This window comes from Arvicanthis niloticus, chromosome 12 (genome assembly GCF_011762505.2).
Source record: "Arvicanthis niloticus isolate mArvNil1 chromosome 12, mArvNil1.pat.X, whole genome shotgun sequence".
Taxonomy (NCBI): domain Eukaryota; kingdom Metazoa; phylum Chordata; class Mammalia; order Rodentia; family Muridae; genus Arvicanthis; species Arvicanthis niloticus.
Window position 1 is genome coordinate 20,253,778 of NC_047669.1, and position 20,995 is coordinate 20,274,772.

The following is a 20,995-nucleotide window of genomic DNA, read 5'->3' on the forward strand; positions in this document are numbered from 1 at the left end:
CATTTTCATTTTTCGGGAATGCACACTTTAGAGACCTTCTCTGAAATGATACAGGAAGTTGGAGTTTCTGGGCTCTTGTCAGCCTAACTTTACTGTCACTCAACTGATAATCTGGATGAAATTCTTCTCTTGAAATAGCACAGTGATGTAGTTAGGTGTGGATTTTCCCCTCATCCTTGGTGCTGGAACGCAGTGGGAATAAAGACAAGAGTCTTCATCAGTTTGGGAAAACTTCTGTTCTTTAAAACTTTCTTCTATCTTCTATTTTCTCTGTTTCTGTTATCTTTGTTCTCTGGCTACTACTATTTCATGTTTTCTCTCTGATTTCCCAAACTTTCCTATCTTTTATATTCTTATCCTACACGATTAGGGACACACTTAATTTTATTTTTCACATCTATAGCATTTAAACTTATCATCCCGTTTGTTTCTTGTCCTACCACGTAGGTCTTGGGATTCCAACTTGGTGGTAAAGCGTCTTTACCCACAGAGCCATCTCAGCAGCTCAGTTCTATGGCATTTTTAACTTAAACAGTCACATTTTTATTCCAATTATTCTTTCTTGTTGGAATTTTTTTCTCAGCTTTTTTTTTTTTTTTTTTTTTTTTTTTTTTTGCTGGAAGAATATTCCTCTTGGATGTAACAGGAGCTACTAATTAGTGGCTTTTTTTTCCCCCAAAATTCTCTCAGCCATGATCTGTGTTTCTTCCATCGGGGTTGCTCCATGCTTATTTGTGTTTTTTTTTTTTTTTTAATTTTTGTTTATTGGTTGTGGTTCTCAACATCCATCTTTTGAGTTCTGGTCATTGTGTGGGTTCTTGTGCTCTAGGCCTTCCAGTACTGGTTCCCTGCTGGATGGGAGAGTAAGTGGACACATTTGTGTGCCCACCCGATCCATGCACAGGGCTTCCTCTGAGGTGTGCCTTCCATACTGGCAGCCTGGCTGTCCTCAGGCCAAGCACTGAGGCTCCTTAGGCGCCTCCCAAATTCACCCTCTCCATCTCTGTTGTTTTCGATAATCTCTATGTCCCAAACGGGAGATGTTTTAGTCTTGGAGTAGATGCATTCTCTCTGCATATAGGCTTGTATTAACCACACCACCTTTTTTATCGTTCCTTAACGGAAAGAAGGAATGAGTCAAAAGAAAATATGCCTACTGGGCCATTTTCAATCTTATTTTCCCCATATTGGGAAATTGTTTTGAATTTAGATATAGCTCAGTTGACAGTGTTGGCCTCATATCATGGAGCCTGGGTTGGAGCATCAGTACAGCATACACTGGGAACAATGGCACAAGCCTGTAATCATTGTACTTGGAAGGTACATTCTGGAGATCAGTAGTTCAAGGGCACCCTTTGCTACATAGAGTTCAAGGTCAGCTTGAACAAACAAACAAATAAAAGATAAAAAGTGATCACTGTAAAATGCTAGGAAAATATAAACAACATCAAAAACTGAAGAAATAAATCTGTTCTTCCATCCTGCAGAAATAATATAACATTTGTCATCATCCCTAGCCCCTCTTGAGTGTGTAGTCATATGTGTTAGTATGTGTGTGGGGGCGTGCCATGTATGTGAAGGGGTGGAGGCCAGAGGTCAGCCTTGTGTGTCTTCCTCTGTCCTTCTCCATCCTTTTTTTCTGAGACAAAGTTTTATTGAACCTGGTGCTTGCCAATTCAGCTAGACTGGCTGGGTGCGGACCCCAGGGCTCGTTCTGTCTTGACTTCCCCAGGGCTAGAATTCCAGGAGTATGCTACCCTTCCCTATTTGTATGGGTGCTGAGGGCTCAAACTCGGGCCCTACTCTTTGTGTGGCAAGTACTTCATGGACTGAGGTATTTTCCCACCCTCTGTCTATACCTCTCTCTCCCTCTCTCTCCTCCCCACCTCAGCTAACAGTGGGAATATGATATATGCTCTGCTTCTGCTAAGCCTCTTTAAACAATGGCTTCAGCTACCTTTCTGTGTCACAGCTCATCCCACACTGTCTCTGAGGCCTGGTACTGACAGACCAGCACACCACCATCCTCTTACTGACAGGCGCACCACCATCCACTAGTTTCAGACATGAGATAGTTTGTAATTTTCGCTGCTCCAAACAAGTACTTATAAACATTGTTAGCTACGTTTTTATTTATACCTGTTCTAGTTTGCTTTTCTGTTGCTAGGATAAAACATCCTGACCTAAAGAAAATCAGAGCAGGAAAGGGTTCATTTGGTATCTTAGTTAGGGTTTCCATCACTGTGATGAACACCATGACCAAAAAGCAAGCTGAAGAGGAAAGGGTTTATTCAGCTTACACTTCCACATCGCTGTTCATCATTAAAGGAAGTCAGAACAAGAACTCAAACAAGAGAGGAACCCGAGGCAGGAGCTGATGCAGAGGTCGTGAAGGAGTGCTGCTTACTGGCTTGCTGGTTTGCTCAATCTTCTTTCTTATAGAACCCAGGACTACCAACCCAAGGCTGTCCCCACCCACAGTGGGCTGGGCCCTCCCCCATCAATCACTAATTAGGAAAATGCCCTATGGGCTTGTCTACAACTTGATTTTATGGAGGCATTTTCTTATTTGACATAAAACTATCCAGTTCATTTGATCTATACTTCCTAGTAACAGTCCATCACTGAGAGAACTCAAGGCAGGAACCTGGAGGGAGAAACTAAACCAGAGACCATGGAGGAATGCTGCGTACTGGCGTGCATGTTAGCTTTGTAACATAAGCCAGACCTGCTGGAATAGGGACGGTGCCACCCACAGTGGGCTGGGCCCTCTGACATTGGTCGTCAATCAAGATAATTCCTCACAGACATGTCCACAGACCAATCTGATTGAGACAATACTTCAGTTGAGGTTCTCTCTTCCCAGGTGACTTTAGGTTGTGCCAAGTTGGCAGTGTAGACTGCTCAGCACAGTATCCTTGGCAGAATCCCTGGGACAAAAATGTATGCAGATTCAAGTCTTGGCCAGGACGTTTAGGGTTCTTTTGAAATAGAACCTGTAGCTTTCTGGCCTTAAACTTCCCCTTGACTCTGCTTCCCCAGGGTAAAGCCTGGCTTTGTAGTTCACCACATGTGAGACTTTAGGCTGTCTCCATCAGCTTCTTTAAGAACTTTTTTATAAAATGAGAAAGTCATTCCATTTTTCTGATGTGGTTGTTGTAAGGGTTAAACAAAAATAAAATTCCCATGAAGCTCTCACTCAGCCCTATAGGCTGAATGTAAGTCAATAATGGCAGTATCAGACCCATGTCATCCCTGAATCCACTCAAATCTCCTCCAGGTATGCTTCTGTTTTAGTTACTGCTGTGAACAGACACCATGACCAAGGCAACTCTTATAAAGGACAACATCTAATTGGGGCTGCTTTACAGTTCAGAGGTTCAGTCCATTATCATCATGGCGGGAAGCATGGCAGCATCCAGGCAGACAGTGCTGGAGGCGATGAGAGTTCTACATCTTGATCCAAAGGCAGCAGGAATAGAACTGCAAGCCACTGAGCCTGGGCTTGAACTTCTGAGACCTCACCCTCACAGTGACACTCTTTCTCCAACAAGGCCATACCAACAAGGCCACACGTTTTAATAGTGCCCCTCCATAAGGACCTGTGGGGGCCTGTGGAGGCCTACGGGGGTCATTTTTATTCAAACCATCATGATATAATACTCCACATGAAACCATGTCTCCCTGCTGTGTTGGAGTTTCATGGCCACGTTCCATCACACCGAGTTGACTGAGCACACTCAGGGGCCGGGCCCTTACTCTACTTCAGAACACTCGGTTCTGTTGAGCATGTCTAGAGAGAAAACATCCCTCCTCCCCAGCTCCGCTATCGGACCCTCACCATGATGGATGAATTAATTTTCATTATTTTTTGGGGGGTGGGGGATGGTTAGTTTCTTGAGACAGACTTTCTTTCACTGTGCCTCTCTGGCTATCCTGGAACTTGCCATGCAGACAAGGCTGGCCTCAGACTCACAGAGACCCACCGGCCTCTGCCTTTCAAGTGCTTCCACTGGTCTTCTTGGGACTTGAAGTACTAGGTTAAAGAAGATGTGGCAGAGGGTCACCTCAGAGTTTTGTCATTTGGAGCCCTGAACATTGGCACCTGGTCCTGGCCACTGGATGATACCTAAGCCCAGAAGTACTGGAACTCTCAGGGAAATGGTTGGCAGCAGGAGAAATCTGCAGGCCTTTTTGCTCCTGCCGAGCCACTTGGGCACTGTCCCAGCTAAGCAAGCAGGCAGAGCTCAGCCTGGAGCATCAGGACCTTTGTGTGGCTTTGAGCACATCACCTCCTTCATCCTTAATACCTTCATCCATCGGAGTGATAAGATGCTTTTGTAGCTGGGAGGGATTTCCTCCTCAGCACACAATCCACAAAGGTCCCTTTCACTACCCTGTAGATGCCTCCCCAGTTGCCTGGGGAGATGGAGAGGCGGCCAGCTTGCACTCCTGCAAATGGCAGCTTCCAGGAAAGGGCCTGGAGGAGAGGAAGGGACCACCCTGGGGAGAGCCATTTGATTCAGGAGTACCCTGCCTCACTTCATCTCTTGTCTGGGTGTCTTTCAGGAGTCATGGCTGGCTTCAACATGGGAGGAGACCTGAGGGAGCCTGCTGACAGCATTCCCCTAGGCTCCCTGGCAGCTGTTGGCATCTCGTAAGTTCCCCCTCTCAGCCATTGGTCTGAGCTGGAGAATGGGAGAGAAAACCCAGGCAGAAGAAGGGACTGCCCCTTTTGTTCTGAGAGTGCCCTGGCTGTGACCAACCTATTTCGTATTCCAATCCTCCTTTTTACACTCGGTGGGCTGGAAAATTTACGTCTGGTGGGTTCAGACGCAGTCCTTTCACAGCCCTGCCTGAGAATGCTGTGGGAGGAGGGGGTCATGAATGCAAACTAAATTCTTCCCTTACCCCACCCCACCCTAACCTCCCTGCCTCTTCTCCACCTTCTTTTGAACTTGGGGCTATATATTTTTTTTAACCACTGACTTCCCAGGGTCATGGTGGGAACATAGAGATGAAGCATGTTGTAATCATAGACTAGCATCTGCATTCCATTTGTCAGCCTTCTGAGCTTCTAGAGAAAGAGAGAGAGAGAGAGAGAGAGAGAGAGAGAGAGAGAGAGAGAGAGAGAATGTGACTGTGTGTGTGTGTGTGAATGTGAGTGTGTCTACATGTCATATGTGCACCTTATGGATGGAAGGAGATGCCACATGTTAGGCAAGTAGCAGAAGCTCAGAGATGGGGCTCCCCCCTCCCCGGGTTGCTGGTTTCTGGGGTTTTAGTTCCCATTACACTGCTGTCACGGGACTGACATGGCCTTGAGTCTGTTTTTTTACTTTCTAGAGTCTTCCATTATTTCCCTTGTGTAGTGAACAGGAGGGCACCTCTGTGCCTTCATTGAATAGGTGCGGAAATGCAGTAAGGTCATAGGCAGAACCCTGATGGGAGGAGCTGACAGTGCCTGTGCTATTGTAACTACAGTGCTTGAAAATGTTAAAATATCTACCTGTGAATGCTTACTGCCGTGAGTCCACTGCTGCCGGCCAGGCACAGGGCGCCAGGCCATGTGTATAAAATGAGGAAACACTGTGAAGAACATAAAGAGAGCAGGAAGAGCTGAGTGTGAGGGAGGAAGAGAGCGGGGGTTCCGCATGAGCACCCTGTCCTGCTTTAGACAGAGCCGGAAGTCAGAGGAGTCTTGCTGTGCTCGGTCATCGCCCAGATGGGAATGGGCAGACCTCAGGATCATGTGACTTATTCACCCACACAGAACAGCCTGATGGCAGAACCAAGCTCTGGCTCTACCTTTTCATTCTCCCCTCTGTGTCTTAGTTTGCTTTCTGTTGCTGGACACTAGGGAGGAAACAGTTTTTCTCAGTGTACGGTTCATCATAGCGGAAAGTCAGATTGGAGGCAGGAGCTAAAGCAGAGATGATAGATGAAGGAATGCTGCTTGCTGGCTTGCTCAGCTTGCTTTCTTACACAACCCAGGACCATCTGCCTAGGGATAGTACCACCCACAGTGGGCTGCACCCTCTCCTATCAATCCTTAATCAAGAAAATGCCACCTACACTCAACCTATAGGCCACAGGCCAGTCTTACAGAGATATCTTCTCAGTTGAGGTTTCCTCTTCCCAGGTGACACTAGCTTGTGCCAAGTTAATGAAAACACTCAAGTATACTGTTACCTGTGGTCTAGAGACCGGAGAGCCTCAGAGGTCCAAGACATGACTAGGTAATTCTTCTTCTACTGGAGGAAGATAGATGGGCTGTGGGACAGCAGGTCAACCCTGGCCAAGTCCTGGAAGCTGGGGTTCCCATTTCTTCAATACCCTTCTTTAATATAAGGTTAAAACCACTGCTACCTTGGTTTCTTTTGGCTAAGAAATACACTAGAGGAGAAAGAGTACAAAATGCACCTTTTCAGGTTAGCGCCATGGCTCCATGGCTGGCCTTCTTTCCTGACACAGGTTCCCATAGAAAACTGAGGCTTGGTGGGGTTGGGACTGGACTGCATGGTGGCTCTCTCTCTCTTGGGTTTTGCAGGTGGTTTCTCTACATCATCTTCACCTTCCTGCTTGGTGCCATCTGTACCCGAGAGGCCCTCCGCTCTGACTTCCTGATAGCTGAAAAGGTGGGTGCATCCTGTGCTGCCCAAAGGGATTACTTGTTTCATGAACACCCAACACCCAACTGCCTCCTCTTGTAGCTCTGTCAGGGAAACTGTATTGCTTTCAGCCCAGTACCAAATTGAGAGTTTCAGGTACAGGCGTGGGAAGAATGTGCAGCGTCTCTCTGTGGATCCTCACAATGGCATTTGGAATCCAGCATCCAAAGAGGGACACAAATGCAGGACACTAGATAACTGAGTCATCTTTCCATGTCAAAAATCAAGACAAATGACAGGGTAGGCAGTCAGATGTTAAAAATGGACCCCCACAAGATCCATGTAAAACGCCGGGTGTGGTAGCACACACTTGCAGTTCTGGTATTGGGGAATGGACATAGAATCTCTGGGGCTTTCTGGTCAACCAGCCTACTTAGTGAGCCCAGGTCTCAGTGAGAGACACTGTCTCAAAAAGCAAAAAACAAACAAACAAAAAACCCAAAAAACAAAAACCCAAAAAACAAGGAGGAGGGCCTGAAAGACTGCTCAATGGGCTAAGGTTCTTTTTGCCAAGCCTGAGGACCTAAGTTACATCTCCCAACCCACAAGATGGAAGGAGAATATGGAAATGTGTTCTCACGGCACACGTGCTCCAGCTGGGCAGGGCTGGCATGGAGAAAGACAGGAAGGCAGGCTCTCCTGAGAACCTCAGTAACTCTTGGTCGGGTTAGTTACTACATCTTTGTTTCTGGAGTACAAACCAGGTCAGATTAACGAATTCCGGGAGTTCCATTGCTTCTTTACAGACTGGAGGTCATGTGACACCAAGGACACTCATGTGACACCAGGGACACTTATTTGGCACTTCTCAACCTCACAAGAAGTAAATTTTCTGAGGAAAAAAAATCCCCTAAAACTCCTATGGTGCCCAAGTTCACAGAGGAAAAGCAGACTCTGAAATTCCCATTAGTTTCCGAGAATGGTGGCCAGTTAGGGGGAGGCTCTTGTGAATTCCTGCACTGTTCACTGAGGTGGAACTGAGCACAGAGGCCAGTGACAGGAGGATCCTGACAGAGGAGACGGAACTACTTTTTAAGATGCACTTGAGGCTGAACTTCGCATCCACTCAGGTCTCTTTTATAGTGAGTGGACTCCAGTATGGGTAATACTTGTTTCCTTAGAACAAACGCAGGATGGGAAGGGAGAAGAGATCATGAGAGAGCTGGCCTAATGCCCCAACCTTGGACACTGGGTTGCAAGGTTTGCTTCCAGGGAGGGTTTCTCCTCTCTTCTCTCTCTCACTCTTTCCTTCTCCCTCTCCCCCACCTTCACCCTGTGAGTGTGTGCACGTGAGCGCGCACACACACACACACATGCACGCATGCACATGCACACACACACTTTCATACACTCTGACGCACATGACACACACAGGCACACACATCCTCACACCCACTTTCATACACACACATACATGCATGAACATGAACACACACACACACACACAGAGTTCATCTGGAATTTGACTTCCATGGCCCCTTCTCAGTGGAGCGGCAAGTGTGGCTGCACATGAGAAACTGAAACCTCAGGAAGTCACTGAATTGAGAAGGAGCGCTTCACCAGGGACACCTGCTTGTCTGCAGCTGAGGGTGTGTGTGTCTCTCTGTGTGTGTGTGTACCTCTGCCTGCCTCTGAGACTGCTTCCTCTCTAGTCGCTCCCTCCCCAATGCTGTCTTCATTAGACTCTGGTCTGGATAGAGGGAGGCAGATTACCAGATGGGTGTGGCTCATCTTCCTTTCCTATGCTCTGGAGGGAAAGCTCAGCATGTACATGGGGGAGGTCTTTTCACCAAGGAAGCTGACCCCAGCATAGGTCAAAACCATCTCCAGAGGCACCTGCTGCAGCCTGCATAGCCCCTATGGGTGGAAGGTCCTCAATCAATAATAAACCTGCCGACAGAGAGGCCCTTCTCTGGGTGTGCCACCAGTCCAGAACAGTGAGACAGGCAGGAAGGCCAGACAGCAGCACCCACTAAGCCAGGCCTGGCTCTGGTGTGTGGGAATGCACATATACACACATGCTAGGGTAAAAAATGAAATAGAGGGTACATAGAGACCTTTTCCTGGAACAGGCAATGAAGGCCCACTGAGAAAAGCAAGAAGACCATTCTGGTTCCCAGCAGATGCAGGGTGAACAGGAGGGACCAGGAAGGAAAACTCCAGGACTGGAGCACCCTGCCATTCTCTTCCCCCAAGGGATCACCCAAGATTTCTTCCCAGACTCCTCTCTCCCCCAGTGCCTCCCTCTGGGTCTGGAGCGACTGCAGTGGTGGGCACTATATTCAAACAGTTGGGCCATGTGAGCTGACCACGAGAACCCAGAGATGTCAACTTCTAGAGGTGTCTTTATGATTGTCCATCAGTCTCATGTAGCTTTATTAACCCATTCAGCTCAGCTTCACGTCTCAGATATGTCTGGGTCCTGAGCTGGACTGCATCTGTCCCCACCATCACCTTCAGACACAGCGAGCAGCTGTCTTTGAACACCCTGTCTGTGCTGCTCCTTCACACAGCTCTGCCAGTGCTTGCCATTGGAACAGTTCTCTTGAATGGCTCCCGGTTTTCTCAGTCCTTTACCATGTGTGCCCGGGCAGCTGATCTGCTTCTGTCTGGGTTCCCGGCAGCTTCTCTGATCTATTTCTGATTCTTCGTCTTTCCAACCCGCTTTTCCCATGCTGGAAGAACTTTTTCCTCACTCTTCCTTCAAATGCACGGCTACATGTGGTTGTGAAATCACAATGTGACCCACGGCAGGTGGTTATTAAAATTTAACCCTTTCACACCCATCATGGGGACATCCTTATAGGAGGAGACATCTATTTTACAGACATTTTGTCCCACCTTGTATCCTCCATGTTTAATTCAGTAAGAAAGTTGTCAATTCCACTATTCTCTGTGGTAGAGAATACTAAAGAACAGTATTAGCAAGGAAAAAAAAAAAAAAAAAAAAAAAAAACAAAAAAAAAAAAACAATGTTCCAAAGTAAACCACACACACTCCAGGAAGTGGGTGTTTATAACAGACCAAGAGGACCAAGAATCCTAAGAAATGTCAGTTCACAGAATATGAGCAAATGAAGTTGCGAGAAGACCCCAAAGAGCCTCTGTTGCAGGTAGAAATCCAACCAGAGTCAGCCCTAATCTTCCAGGCTGCTCGTGGCTCCAAGTATTTGGGTTCGGGGGGATGTGAAAGCCCGTGACACAGTTGCATGACGTTGTATGACATCCCTGGGATGGGCAGAGCTCACGGCTGGTGAGCGGCTGTGGGCACCTGCCACTGGCTGAGCCATCCTCTGCTCAGGCCATAGGCAGCCCTGCCCCTCAGAGACAAAGCAGGCTTTGCTCCTTTGTGGGCACAGGCTGCCAAGTGAAGGTAGAATTTGGCTGGGGGCAGAGGTCAATCTGCAGAGTAACGGGAATATTAGAAAACACATTTCTGGAAATCTGAGGTGGGAGGAAGCTAGGGGTGTGGAGGCATTGCCTTCTTAGTTTATTTGAACTTGTAGGGGCATCAGGATGTTCCCCACAGTAACATCCAGGGGACACAGGGATTAGATGAGGTCAAATGAGTCCCTTCTAAATGATGCCAAAGCCAGTCTTTCAAGAGAAGGGAACATCTACTGAGGTAGGGGAGTCCCTTTGTGGCTGAACACAGTGTACGGCCTGAGTAGGACCAAGAGCAGAGAGACATGTATAATATGTGTAATTAATTACTTCCATGAGTAGTTACTGCAAAAAATAACTAGGGTTGTTTACATCCATATAACGGTTTAGAAAGATAGCTTTTTGTGATGGTATGGATGTTGTCTTTAGTTTTTAAAGATTCACTAAAACACACATTTGCACAAAATAAATTCTCATTTCCATGTCTACCAATACGTTTACATTTCCATTTAAACACTAACGTGAAAATGACCTGATTCTGTGGGAGCTGGGGATGAAGGTGCCTGGTCTACTCCTGCGTCTGTCTATGTTGCCTGTACCTTTCCGGGACAGACAGTAACCTTAGTAATGGATGGGTGATGCCTAATGCATGGGTGGATGACAGCTATACAGGAAGAGTTAGGATTCAGCCGGGGAAGAGGAAAGAGCCAACATGTCAGTTAATTTATAAAAATAGATTGAATCATTGTTTTATATAAAGAGTAGTAAGTGAGCAGACACAGTTCCTCTACCAAACGTAAACTAGCTATTATGCTTGGGCAATCCTGGCTCTGACCCCAGCCCACGAGTTCTGGAGGAATCCCAGGGTGTATCTGTGGAAGGAAGCCCAAGATGAAGTCACCAGTGTCATGGAGACTGTGGGGCCAGACTCTGATCAAGTTCTTGGGGTTCAGCCAGCACGGGGGGGATGTAGACTAGGGTGTCTCATTCCCATGGATGGTCATGCTTTAAATGAAAAGAAAAAGTTACACACACAGAGAGAGGGGGTGGGGGAGACAGAGAGACAAAGAGAGATAGAGAAGAAGGTGCACACACACATGCATGCATACATGTATTCTACACATTCAACCCCTAGTTTTTAAAAAATTGCATTCTGTAGCTGGGTGTGGTGGAGTATGCCTTTAATCTCAGCACTAGGGAGACAGAGGCAGGCTGATCTCTTGTGAGTTTGAGACCAGCCTGGTCTGCATAGTGGATCCAGGATAGCCAGAGCTACAACAGTAAGACCCTGTCTCAATACTTCACCCTAAACTATGTTTTTCTAAACCTAGCTTTTCTCTCTATTAACCCCCAACAAATTCAACCATTTGCATTAGATAGTATGTGTAGTAATCTAGAAGTGAGAGGATGTAGGTAAATTTCATCTAGATATTAGGCCATTTTATACCAGGCACCTGCGCATCCAGATTCACACACCCTCGGTGATCCAGAACCCATCCTCTGCAGACACTAAAGGATGTTTTCCTAGCCTCCTGGGCTTCACACTGACTGCCCATTTGAATCACCTGGGAGACCTTTAAAGATCAGAGCCTGTGTTCCACTGAGCACTAATTGAGTCAGAATCTTGGGGGGGGGGAATTCTTAAGGCCAAGAAGAGAGTCACTGAGTTAAATTTTCAAAATGCTTTTGATAAAATTTCATCTGTCTTTTTTTTTAAAAAAGTCACCAGCATAGGATGTAGAGAAGACACACACACACACACACACACACACACACACACACACACACAAAGATTACAGATGGTTCCTCTCAGAATGGACGGAGAAACAACCACAGAGGTAGTTTCCCTAACAGTTGTGTAGAACACCCAGGGCTCAGATCATGTAGAGTGCCCAGGCTTCAGTAATGCATCTGGTTGGCCAGCCTCTGCTGTAGGTGGCTGCTGAGACTTGGTTCCACTGGCCTCCAGGGAGTGCAGGGTGTGCTGCTGAGATAAACCACAACAAGCCTGATTAACTCACCCTTAGGGGGAATAACCCGGAGTGACGGGAAACATAGATAACAATGATTCTAATAATAAAGTGAGAAGGGGAGAGCAGGGCACACCCAGGAAATCCATGGTGGTGGAGCAAGAGGCAGATGAGATCCACCTGGGATGAGGTAATGCCCACAGGAAAGGCAGCCACAGGGAATGAAGAAGATGCTGTAGTGGACCACGTTGCCTCTGTCCAGACTTTGACCACCTCGCCTCCCATCTTGCAGGTTGTGAGACCATCCCCACCCCCCATTTAACATCCAAAAGTCCAAAGGACTGGACCCTTTCTTGATGCCTGTTTGCAACCCTAGTAGGGCTCATGGCTGAGGTTAGATCAATGAACACCTCAAGTGTAATGACTGTGGTGAGGGTCATCGGCAGGGTGCAGGGTACTGAGCTGGATGACCTGTTCTTAGTGAAGAGTGTGAACCTTCAATGTCCTGTGGATATACATACATACATACATACATACATACATACGTGTGTGTGTGTGTGTGTATTATGTATATGGGAAGGGTCACATGCACAGAGGTCAGAGGACAACTTGTGGGTTGCAGGGATCAAACTCAGGTTGTCTGGCTTACTGCTAAGGCATCTCACAAGCCCTGTTGTTTGTAAGTGCTTTCAGCTTAAGAATCCTGAGAGGTACAGGATTTATCAGTCAGATTATTTTATCGATAATTTGTGACACAGGAAGTCAGTTAACCAGGGTCTTGGGTTAAGTGTGACTAGACCACATGGACTTAGCCCATTGCTGAAACAAGGATGTAAAACTTACATGTTCTAGTTTTCATCTCCTTTGTTACGATAAAACACTTGAAGACCCCCATACTCAGGAGACCCTTCCTCAAGTCTCAGGAAATCACGACCACCCAAAGATCACAAGAAACCATACCTGGATGCAATCAGCAGAGGCTTTATTAGGGAAGTTGGCCGGCCAAGGTCAAACCACAAGCTCTCTCAAGAGCAGAGTTTGACCTCGAGTGCCGGGCTAAGGGGTCTTTTAAAGAGGAAAACCGCAAACCAGGGAAGTGAGGAGGGAGTGAGGGGTTGCCAAGGATACATAACATAAGAATAGTGAAACATTCCAGAGAAACCCACCCTGAATGGTTAATAGCCATGAAAATCACTCTGTACACTCATTCTTCTCAAAAATGTGGCTTTACCATATCACTGCCCCACCCTGTCATTTACCAACTATTTATTGGCTATTTCTCATTTGTTTCAACCGTAGAGCCACAGCCCTGTCATCGTGTTTCACCACCTGAATGACTTTCAGCCAGTTCCTGAAACTGGCCTGGCTTGCTTCAGAGAAAATGTTCCATGTCCCTAAAAGAACTTAAAAAGCATCTATATATGTATATATTCTATAAAAATGATTTTTATAATTTTTCATTCTTCACACTGACCAAAAGCCACTTGGGTGGAAAGGGTTTACTTGCCTAAAGGACTTAGTCTATCATCAAGGAGAGCCAAGGCAGAAGCTTGATACAGAAACCAATGGAAAACCACTGCTCACTGGCTCGCTTCTTCTGGCTTGCTCAGTAAGCTCTCTTACTCTGCTCAGGCTCAGCTGCCCACAGTCAACATGGTTCTCCTACATCGGTTAGCAATTAAGAGAATGTCTCAGACAATCTGATCTAGGTGGTTCCCCAATTAAGACTTTCTCACATAACTCTGGACTGTGTCAAGGTGACACCTAAAGCTAAGTAGGACAATGGGAGATGGAGAACCCTCAATAAGAAGGGGGCACATGACAAAGCCCCCTGAAAGTTACATCTGACCCATCTGTCATATTTATGCAAATGAGCACTTGATATACACAGTTCTAACCACTATGTCTGAAGTAAGGCAGTATGGAGGCGGGGAGCTGCCAGTTACCAGAAAGAGCGACTTCCTGAAGTCCAGATGAGGGTGGATTCATGGCTCAACTAGGGACACCACTGCATAAACAGCAGTTGGCACCAAGGAGAAATTTTGTCTTCTCTTGTTCTGTCTCTTGACACCTGTGGGATATGTGGGTTGTGGATTACATTAATTGATTAGTTAATTAATTAATTCACCATTTATATATCTCTGTTGGGCACTGGGAATACTGGAGTGAAAGATCATGAGGTCCACCTAATTGAACATGGCAGCTGGTGGAAGAGCCGGTGGTAGGCCTGCCCTCCTGACGCTGGGGACCAGCCACTGGTATGAGGAGAAGTGAGATGGCTCATAGAGGAGATGGGGTTTGTACTGAGTCTTTTGCGTTTTAAGAATTTTTAAGTTCATGCGTCTGTGCATGTACCCAAGTGAGCTTGTGTGCACCAAGCGTGCAGACGCGTGTGCGTGCAGATGAGTATGGAGGTCAGAGTCAGGTCCTCAGCAAGAGCAGTAAGCATGCCTAACCACTGGGCCATCGATCTGCTGCCTTGTGCGGATTCTTGATGTTCAGTGTTAAGCAATTAGGGAGTGTGGATAGAGGGTCCCAACGGCAAGTGTGACCCTCCCTGTTGCCATGGGGATCGAGGATCATCCGAAAATGGAGCAGAGACTACGGACAGGGGGTTTGGAAGTCCTGTGAGAACAGTGATGATGATACCGGGACCAGCTGCAGGGAGGCAGATCAACTTTACGTGGGGTGATTCAAGGATTATATAGTTTGGGGGATGAGGGTTAGACTATCCAGGATGGGCAAAGATCACTGGCTGAAGGCTTACGGTCTGAGATGCCTGGTTAGCATGGGGAGGCATTGCAGGAGTCTCAGGTGCTAGCTGACCAGGTTCCTATCAGGGGAAAGAAAGCTGAACCTGCAATGTAACTAAGGTTGTGTGACACTCTGCAGGTAGAGGCATGTGGTAGTTAAGGTCAGAGAAGGAGATGCCCTGCTGGTAAAGGGACTCCTTCATTTTGCACAGAGCCCAGAAGGCTATCCGGACAGGGGTAGACTTTGACCTTAATCCTTAATTAGCAGGGCCACATCAAGTGTTGGGTGGAATTCCCATTCCACATGTAGGGGACCCATGGACATGCAGAGTCTGCTTATCAACCAATAGGAGTTGCTATAGCTGGGGTTTTAGGGCCAGGGTTGAGTTTGTCACTCTGGCAGGGGCCTAGGGCATCATTCACAGGGAGTACAAGAGGCTGACTGGAATCATAGCCAGCCAACAGCTCTCAAAGTGTGGGTTCTAGCCACTGGCATCAACAGTACCTTGGAACCTTCTGGAAATCTATATCCTTAGGCGCCCCCCAATGCCTCCTAACTCTGAAATGCCAAGAATAGGGCCAGAAGCCAGGAGCTTGAGAGGTGCTGCAATGAACCCAAGGCTGCTCCATTTGAGAATTAGTGTATTGTAGTCCATATAAGATATGAACCAACCTGAAATAGAGGGCTAAGGGGAGAGGCTGGGGGATGGGGAATCTGAGGCTGAGCTAGAAGACACAGAGTGTAAATAGCTGGAAAGTGGGTAGGTATAAGAAGGTCAGGGTAAGTAGGAAGGGTCAAGTCATGGTCTGACTGGCATAGCATGCCGGTAATCCCAGAATCTGGGGGGTGGAGGTAGGAGTGTTGTGAATTAAGAACAGCCTGCACTTCTAGCAACACTCTGTCTCAGAAGACAAAGCCGACCAAACAAACTAACAGTGGTTAGGCCCTGGAAAGCTCAGAGGCTCAGCTCAGACTGAGCGGTTCTGGGATCCATGTGAAAAGCCCAAGTCACATGTCAGGCACCCCAAGATTTCTGCAGCAAGATGGGTGGTAGAAAAAAGAGAATCATCTAGAAGCTTGCAAGTCATCTGACTGAGAATATGCGTGCAGTGCAGAGGCAAACAAGAGAGACCCTGCTGCAGCATACAAGGTGAGGACTGCTGTCCCAGGTTATCTTCCAACCTGCACGGGTGTACAGGGGCACAGAACACTCCTTCCAAATAAGTAGTAAATGTTTGTAAAACCTTTTTTACAAAACAGCGCTGGTCTTTAGATAACTATAGTACTCAGATTCTGATCACTATCACACAATGCCTGACATAATTATAAAGAGAAAGGTTTGGGCCTGTAAGATGGCTCAACAGGAAAAGAGACACAGTCAAGTCTAGTGATTTCAGTTTGATCCCTGGGCCCCACATGGTAGACAGAGAGATCAGTTTTTATAGGTTCTCTGTTTGATACATGTCGGTCGGTCATGGAATCCATCCCATCCCACACCTCCACACTAAATATATAAAATGTAATAAAGGTATTATTTTGCTTTGGTTTTAGGGGGCTCATTCTATGACCTGTTGTTTTGTGCCTCTTGTAGGAATGCCATGTGGTAATGGCTACACATGTGTAGCACCACGAAACTGTTCTTCTCAAAGGCAAAAGAGAAAGAAGGGTTCCAGGCCCTTCGATCCCCTTCAAGAGTACACACCCATGGCCTAAAGAACTCTCACCAGACCCTGCCCCTGACAGTGCACTTATTGGTCAATAGGTGCTGCCCTGGGGAGGAGTGAGGGCAAGCCCTAGCACAGGGGTGTAGTAGAATTTTAGCAGAGCAGTTGTATCTGGCATGAACCTGGAGTGACCTTCAAAGTAGCCTTTTGTCAGAAACTGTTATCTGAGATTTTATGGGCTTACTCTTTTGAAGGATTTTCAGAGACTTTGCATAATTTAGTCTGGAGACATGCCTGGCAAACCAGGAAGTGTCTAATGGTTGAGAGTTGCTTAGGTGATGGGTCTTTCAAGATAACCCTTAGACCCCTCTGTCTTAGTCAGGGTTTCTATCCCTGCACAAACATCATGACCAAGAAGCAAGTTGGTGAGGAAAGGGTTTATTCAGCTTACACTTCCACATTGCTGTTCATCACCAAAGGAAGTCAAGACTGGAACTCAAGCAGGTTAGGAAACAGGAGCTGATGCAGAGGCTATGGAAGGATGTTACTTACTGGCTTGCTCAGCTTGCTTTCTTATAGAACCCAGGACTACCAGCCCAGGGATGGCACCAATGCACACTCCCCCCTTGATCACTAGTTGAGAAAATGCCTTACAGCTGGATCTCATGGAGGCAATTCTTCAAGGGAGGTTCTTTTCTCTGTGATAACTCCAGCTTGTGTCAAGTTGACATACAAAACTGCCAGTACACCCTAGATCAGGTAAGTTTTGGTATTCAGAGATTGACTTGCTACAGGTGGCCTTTGGTAGAGCTTCAGGGAGGTTGTCAGAGCTCAGTCTGAGAGGCTGATCCTCCTGCCTCTGAGAAGCCTCTCATCGTGTGGTTGCTCTTTAATTTGTCCTGTGTAACCCAGACACAGGGGCCATTGTAGGACATTCAGGATCACCCTGTGGTAATGGTAGGACATCTGCCTCACATAGGTATCTCTGGTTGGTTTCCTCTTCCTGTTGGGCTTGTACATCTCATCCCTGGCTTCCTGTATGGGGGGACTCTATGGAGCCCCCAGGATCCTGCAGTGCATCGCCCAGGACAAAGTGATTCCTGCACTCGCCTTTCTGGGGAACGGGGTGAGTAGTTCATTTTCTTTGCTCTCCCCCTCCCTCCCCCTCCCCCTCCCCCTCCCCTTCCCCTCCCCCTCCCCCTCTCCCTCTCCCTCTCCCTCCCTCTCCCTCTTTACCCCCCTTTCCCTCTCTCCTCCTCCTCTCCCTTCCTCTCCCTCTCTCTCTTCCTCCCGATTTCCCTCCTCTCCCTCCCTTTCTCCCTCCCTCTCCCTGCCCTTCTCCCTCTCTCCCTCCCTCTCCCTCTCTCCTTTTCTCTCCCTTTCCCTCCCTTCCTCCCTTTCCTTCTCCCTCTCTCACTCCTCCACCTCTCTCCCCCATCTCTCTGTTTTTCTGTCTCTATCTCTCTGAAGCATAAGCTTCTGACCAGTGTCTCTGGTCTCTGGGGAGAGACAAAGTGGGGTACAGAAGTTGTATCTTTCAGCCCTGTCCCTCCCTGGATGTCTTAGGCCAGCTGCTAAGATGGAGCGTCTTGCACATCACAGGCACCAGCTTCCCAGTGCTGAGCAGCAGTGAAGCAGGGCCCCTCCTTCAAGGAAAACAAATCCAGGACTCTCCAAGTTTAGCATAAAAGAAAGAATCCTTTGTTTAGGAAAAGAACAGGCCCTTGCAGATCTGCCTTTCCCACGGGCTCACTGTGTCCTGGGTGGTAGTGGTGGTGGTGGTGGTGGTGGAGGTGATGGTGGTTATGGTGGTGACAGTGATGGTGATAATATGGATGTGGTGATGGTGATGATGGTGGTGGTGGCGACAGTGGTGGTGGCAGTGGCTGATGAGGCCCCACACTATGGTCTATGGGCTCTCTATGAGCTATCATGTGCCAAACTGAGTAGCAGGGTTGAGCAATGGCTGAAATGGTTATAGGACTTTCCTAAAGTCCAGTAGAAATTGACACAGGGAATCCCACTTCTCTGTGTCGTGACTTGTAAGCTACACTTTGTTTTTGTATTGTTAGTCCTTCTGACTCCAGCCTCATCCCAAGTGGGTGTGAGTCACCATAACTCCCTCTCTCCGTCCACCTTTGGATTTTTGAAACAGGGTCTCACTAGATAGTCCAGGGCTGCCAGAATTTGCTAGAATTCTCTGGTTGCATGTTCAAATGTTTCTGTTTTTATTTGTTTGTTTACTTATATGTTTGTGGGAGGGAAGGGAAGAGCGAGAGGAAGACTGAGAGGGAGAGGGAGAGAGGGAATGAGGGATGAGGAAGGGAGAGAGAGAGAGAGCACATGTAGATGTGGTCAAGGAGACCTGTTAGCTTGTTAGCATTGCTGCTAGACACCACCCAACAGTTACCTAGCAACAGCCAGGTAGGCCAGGCTTGCTATAAAAGGGACTGTTTGGCCTCTCTTCTCTCTCTCTCTCTGACCCCTTTCTCCCTTTCTCTCCTTCCCCCTCCCTCCCTTCTCTCTCCATGTGTTTCAGACTTAACTCTTCCCTTCCTTTCCTTTCTCCGCATCCCTCCCTCCCTCCCCCATCCCTCTCTGTTCCCTCTCTTTCTCTGTCTCTACTCCCTTCTCAACCCTCCCTTCCCATGCTCCCCAATAAACTCTATTTTATATTAGACACATCATATAACTGGTACCTGGTTTGTGGGGGCGGGGGGAGGATACCTCAGCATGGGCCCCCAGCTGAGGTACCCCCTCCCACAGCACCATACCATGCTTTACAAACCATATCAAAACCACTTGTGGGAGCCATCATGTGGAACAAACTCAGGCCACCAGGCTTAGCATCAAATGGCTTTACCCACGGAGCCACCTCAGCAACCCCTTGTTTGTTTCTTGAAAGAAAGATGCTGGACTGCAACTTGCAATCCTCCTGTCTCCACCATTTGTGTGCTAAGTGTATAGGTATACACTTGACCACAACCAAGTCCTTCTATTTCTTCTCTCCAATTGACATGGGCCGGGAGGAGCATGGTTCATACTTCAAGATTAGGCTGCTGATCTTATCATAGACCTTTATTCTATTTCATTTTTAAGTTATTATTATTATTATTATTAGTATTATTAGTATAGTAGTAGTATTTTATGTGTCTGGATGTTTTGCATGTGTGCACGTGTCTATGCACTACCTGCATGTCTGGTGCCCACAAAGGCCAGAAGAGGGCATCATCTGAGTCCCTAAACGGAGCTAAAGGAGGTCATGAGCTGCCTGCCAAGTGGGTGCTGGGAATTGAACTTGGGTCCTCCAGGACAGCAGCCAACGATCTTAATGGTGGGGCTATCATTCTGGCCCATCCTTTATTTTTTGTGAGGTACAGTGAGTACAGATTTCAAAACTAAAACTTACGTAAACAGCATCCACTGGAAATTTCTACTCCTAGTTGAACCTTCCTACCTGGCCTAACCTTTAAGGCACCGTTTTTCCTGGGTGTTTATGATTAGTGTGTGTGTGTGTGTGTGTGTGTGTGTGTGTGTGTGTGTGTGTGTGTGTTGTGTCTGCATGTATGTCTGTGCACTACTTGCATGCCATGTCCATGAGGGCCACAAGACAGCAGCAGATCACCTAGACCTGGTTGTGAGTTGCTGGGTAGGTGCTGGGAACCGAACTCAGGTCCTCCGGAAGAGGATCGAGTGCTTCTAGCCACTGAGCCATCTCTCTGGCCACACCACCTTATTTTTTTTTAAAGCAAGGTCACTCACTGACATAGCTAGGTTAGTTGGCCAATGAACTCTAGGGATCCTGTCTACACTGCCAGCATCCTATGTTGGGTTTCAGATGCAAGTCACCATGCACAGATTACTTGGGTGCTGGGGATCTGAATTCAGTCCTCATGATTATGAGGGAGGTATTTACTGACTGAGCCATCTCCCCAGGCTCCCCAGTTGTTTTCCAAATCGAATCTTTCCCTTCCATATTTTCATACAACAGACAGTTCTCTCAGTATATTGCTTATGCCTTGGGTTTCTAAATCTTCGTGTGTGGTCTAGAAATCCATCTTCTATATTACTTTAAAGAGGATTTTCTCATTCCTTTTCTGCTATGTTTATGTGACATAGTTGATTTAATCAGTTCTCCATTGACTGATAGGTACCTGAGTGGCTTCCAGTAAACAGTATTGTAGTGGATGATTCTTCCTCTCTGCTACCACAACTGTATGTATATAATTTATATCTGTACTGGCAAATGTTCCGACTCAATCTTTTTGCGTGTGGTAATTTTTAAAAATTTTTTTTATTTATTCCTGGCGACATCATATATGGGTGCCAGGAATACAAGATACATACAAGATACATTGTATCTTGATCATACCCCCCTCCAACTCTCTCTCCCCACACTCCCCCCCCCCCCCCCCCCCCCCGCAAGAAGTCTTCCATTTTCAAGTCCTTTTGTAACCCACTGAGTCCTATTAGTGTGGCCTGCTGGAGTGTTGATTGGTCTTGTCGACTTAATTCTGTGCAGGTAACCGAAGTTGCGTTGCGGTTCCTGAGTG

General features: G+C 47.2%; 1 protein-coding gene across 6 annotated transcripts in view; it reads left to right on the forward strand.

Moving 5' to 3' along the window:
• The window catches only part of Slc12a8 (solute carrier family 12 member 8), a 147,792-nt gene that overhangs the window by 85,392 nt on the left and 41,405 nt on the right, over positions 1-20,995 (forward strand). For all 6 annotated transcript variants that reach the window (XM_034515388.2, XM_076942841.1, XM_076942844.1 and 3 more), the window contains 3 exons: positions 4,570-4,657; positions 6,551-6,638; positions 17,422-17,568. In XM_034515388.2, the coding sequence (XP_034371279.1) occupies positions 4,570-4,657; positions 6,551-6,638; positions 17,422-17,568 (323 nt within the window). The remainder of the gene's footprint in view (positions 1-4,569; positions 4,658-6,550; positions 6,639-17,421; positions 17,569-20,995) is intronic.